At 43.2% G+C, this 584-nt stretch overlaps 1 protein-coding gene across 5 annotated transcripts in view; it reads left to right on the top strand.

Annotated features, from left to right (window-relative positions):
• Window positions 1-584, top strand: part of svila (supervillin a) — a 165,023-nt gene that overhangs the window by 141,350 nt on the left and 23,089 nt on the right. For all 5 annotated transcript variants that reach the window (XM_048609398.1, XM_048609389.1, XM_048609403.1 and 2 more), the window contains one exon: window positions 311-465. In XM_048609398.1, the coding sequence (XP_048465355.1) occupies window positions 311-465 (155 nt within the window). The remainder of the gene's footprint in view (window positions 1-310; window positions 466-584) is intronic.

Genomic DNA, 584 nt, shown 5'->3' with positions numbered 1-584 from the left:
AACACAGCAGGCCAGGCAGCATCAGAGGAGCAGGAAAGTTGAAAGTTCTTCAGAAGGGTCCCGACCCGAAATGTTAACTTTCCTGCTTTTCTGATGCTGCCTGGTCTGCTGTGTTCCCCCAGCTCCACACTGTGTTATCTCTCAGCACAGATGGATCGTTGGCAGAAAGTCTTTGGGAAGCTGGGGCCAAGGGGTGGGAAATGTCGCAGAGAGAAAATAATCTCCAGATAGGTGGATTCTGTAATCCATAGGAATGTCCATTGATTCTGTTGCTGCATAATCTATTTTTATTTCTTTATTTATACCATAGTTGGTAAAAGGCAGAAGTCTGAGTTTGTTCGAAACACTGCTATCGGAAAGGAGAAGTGTGTGTACTACTTTTGGCAAGGGCGTCATTCAACTGTGAGTGAGAAAGGAACGTCAGCTCTGATGACTGTAGAATTAGATGAAGAGCGAGGCGCACAGGTGGGTCTTCCCTATATATAAGGTGGAGAATGGAGAATGTCCTGCCATAGAAAAGATAAAACAGTTGTGACTTTTTATAAGATATTATAAAACGATTCACATTTCCTGTTTCAGAATAA

The sequence above is a fragment of the Rhincodon typus genome, chromosome 2 (assembly GCF_021869965.1).
Source record: "Rhincodon typus isolate 14 chromosome 2, sRhiTyp1.1, whole genome shotgun sequence".
In the NCBI taxonomy this organism is placed as follows: domain Eukaryota; kingdom Metazoa; phylum Chordata; class Chondrichthyes; order Orectolobiformes; family Rhincodontidae; genus Rhincodon; species Rhincodon typus.
The sequence above is the reverse complement of the archived record's forward strand: the minus strand, read 5'-3'. Positions and strand labels throughout refer to the sequence as shown.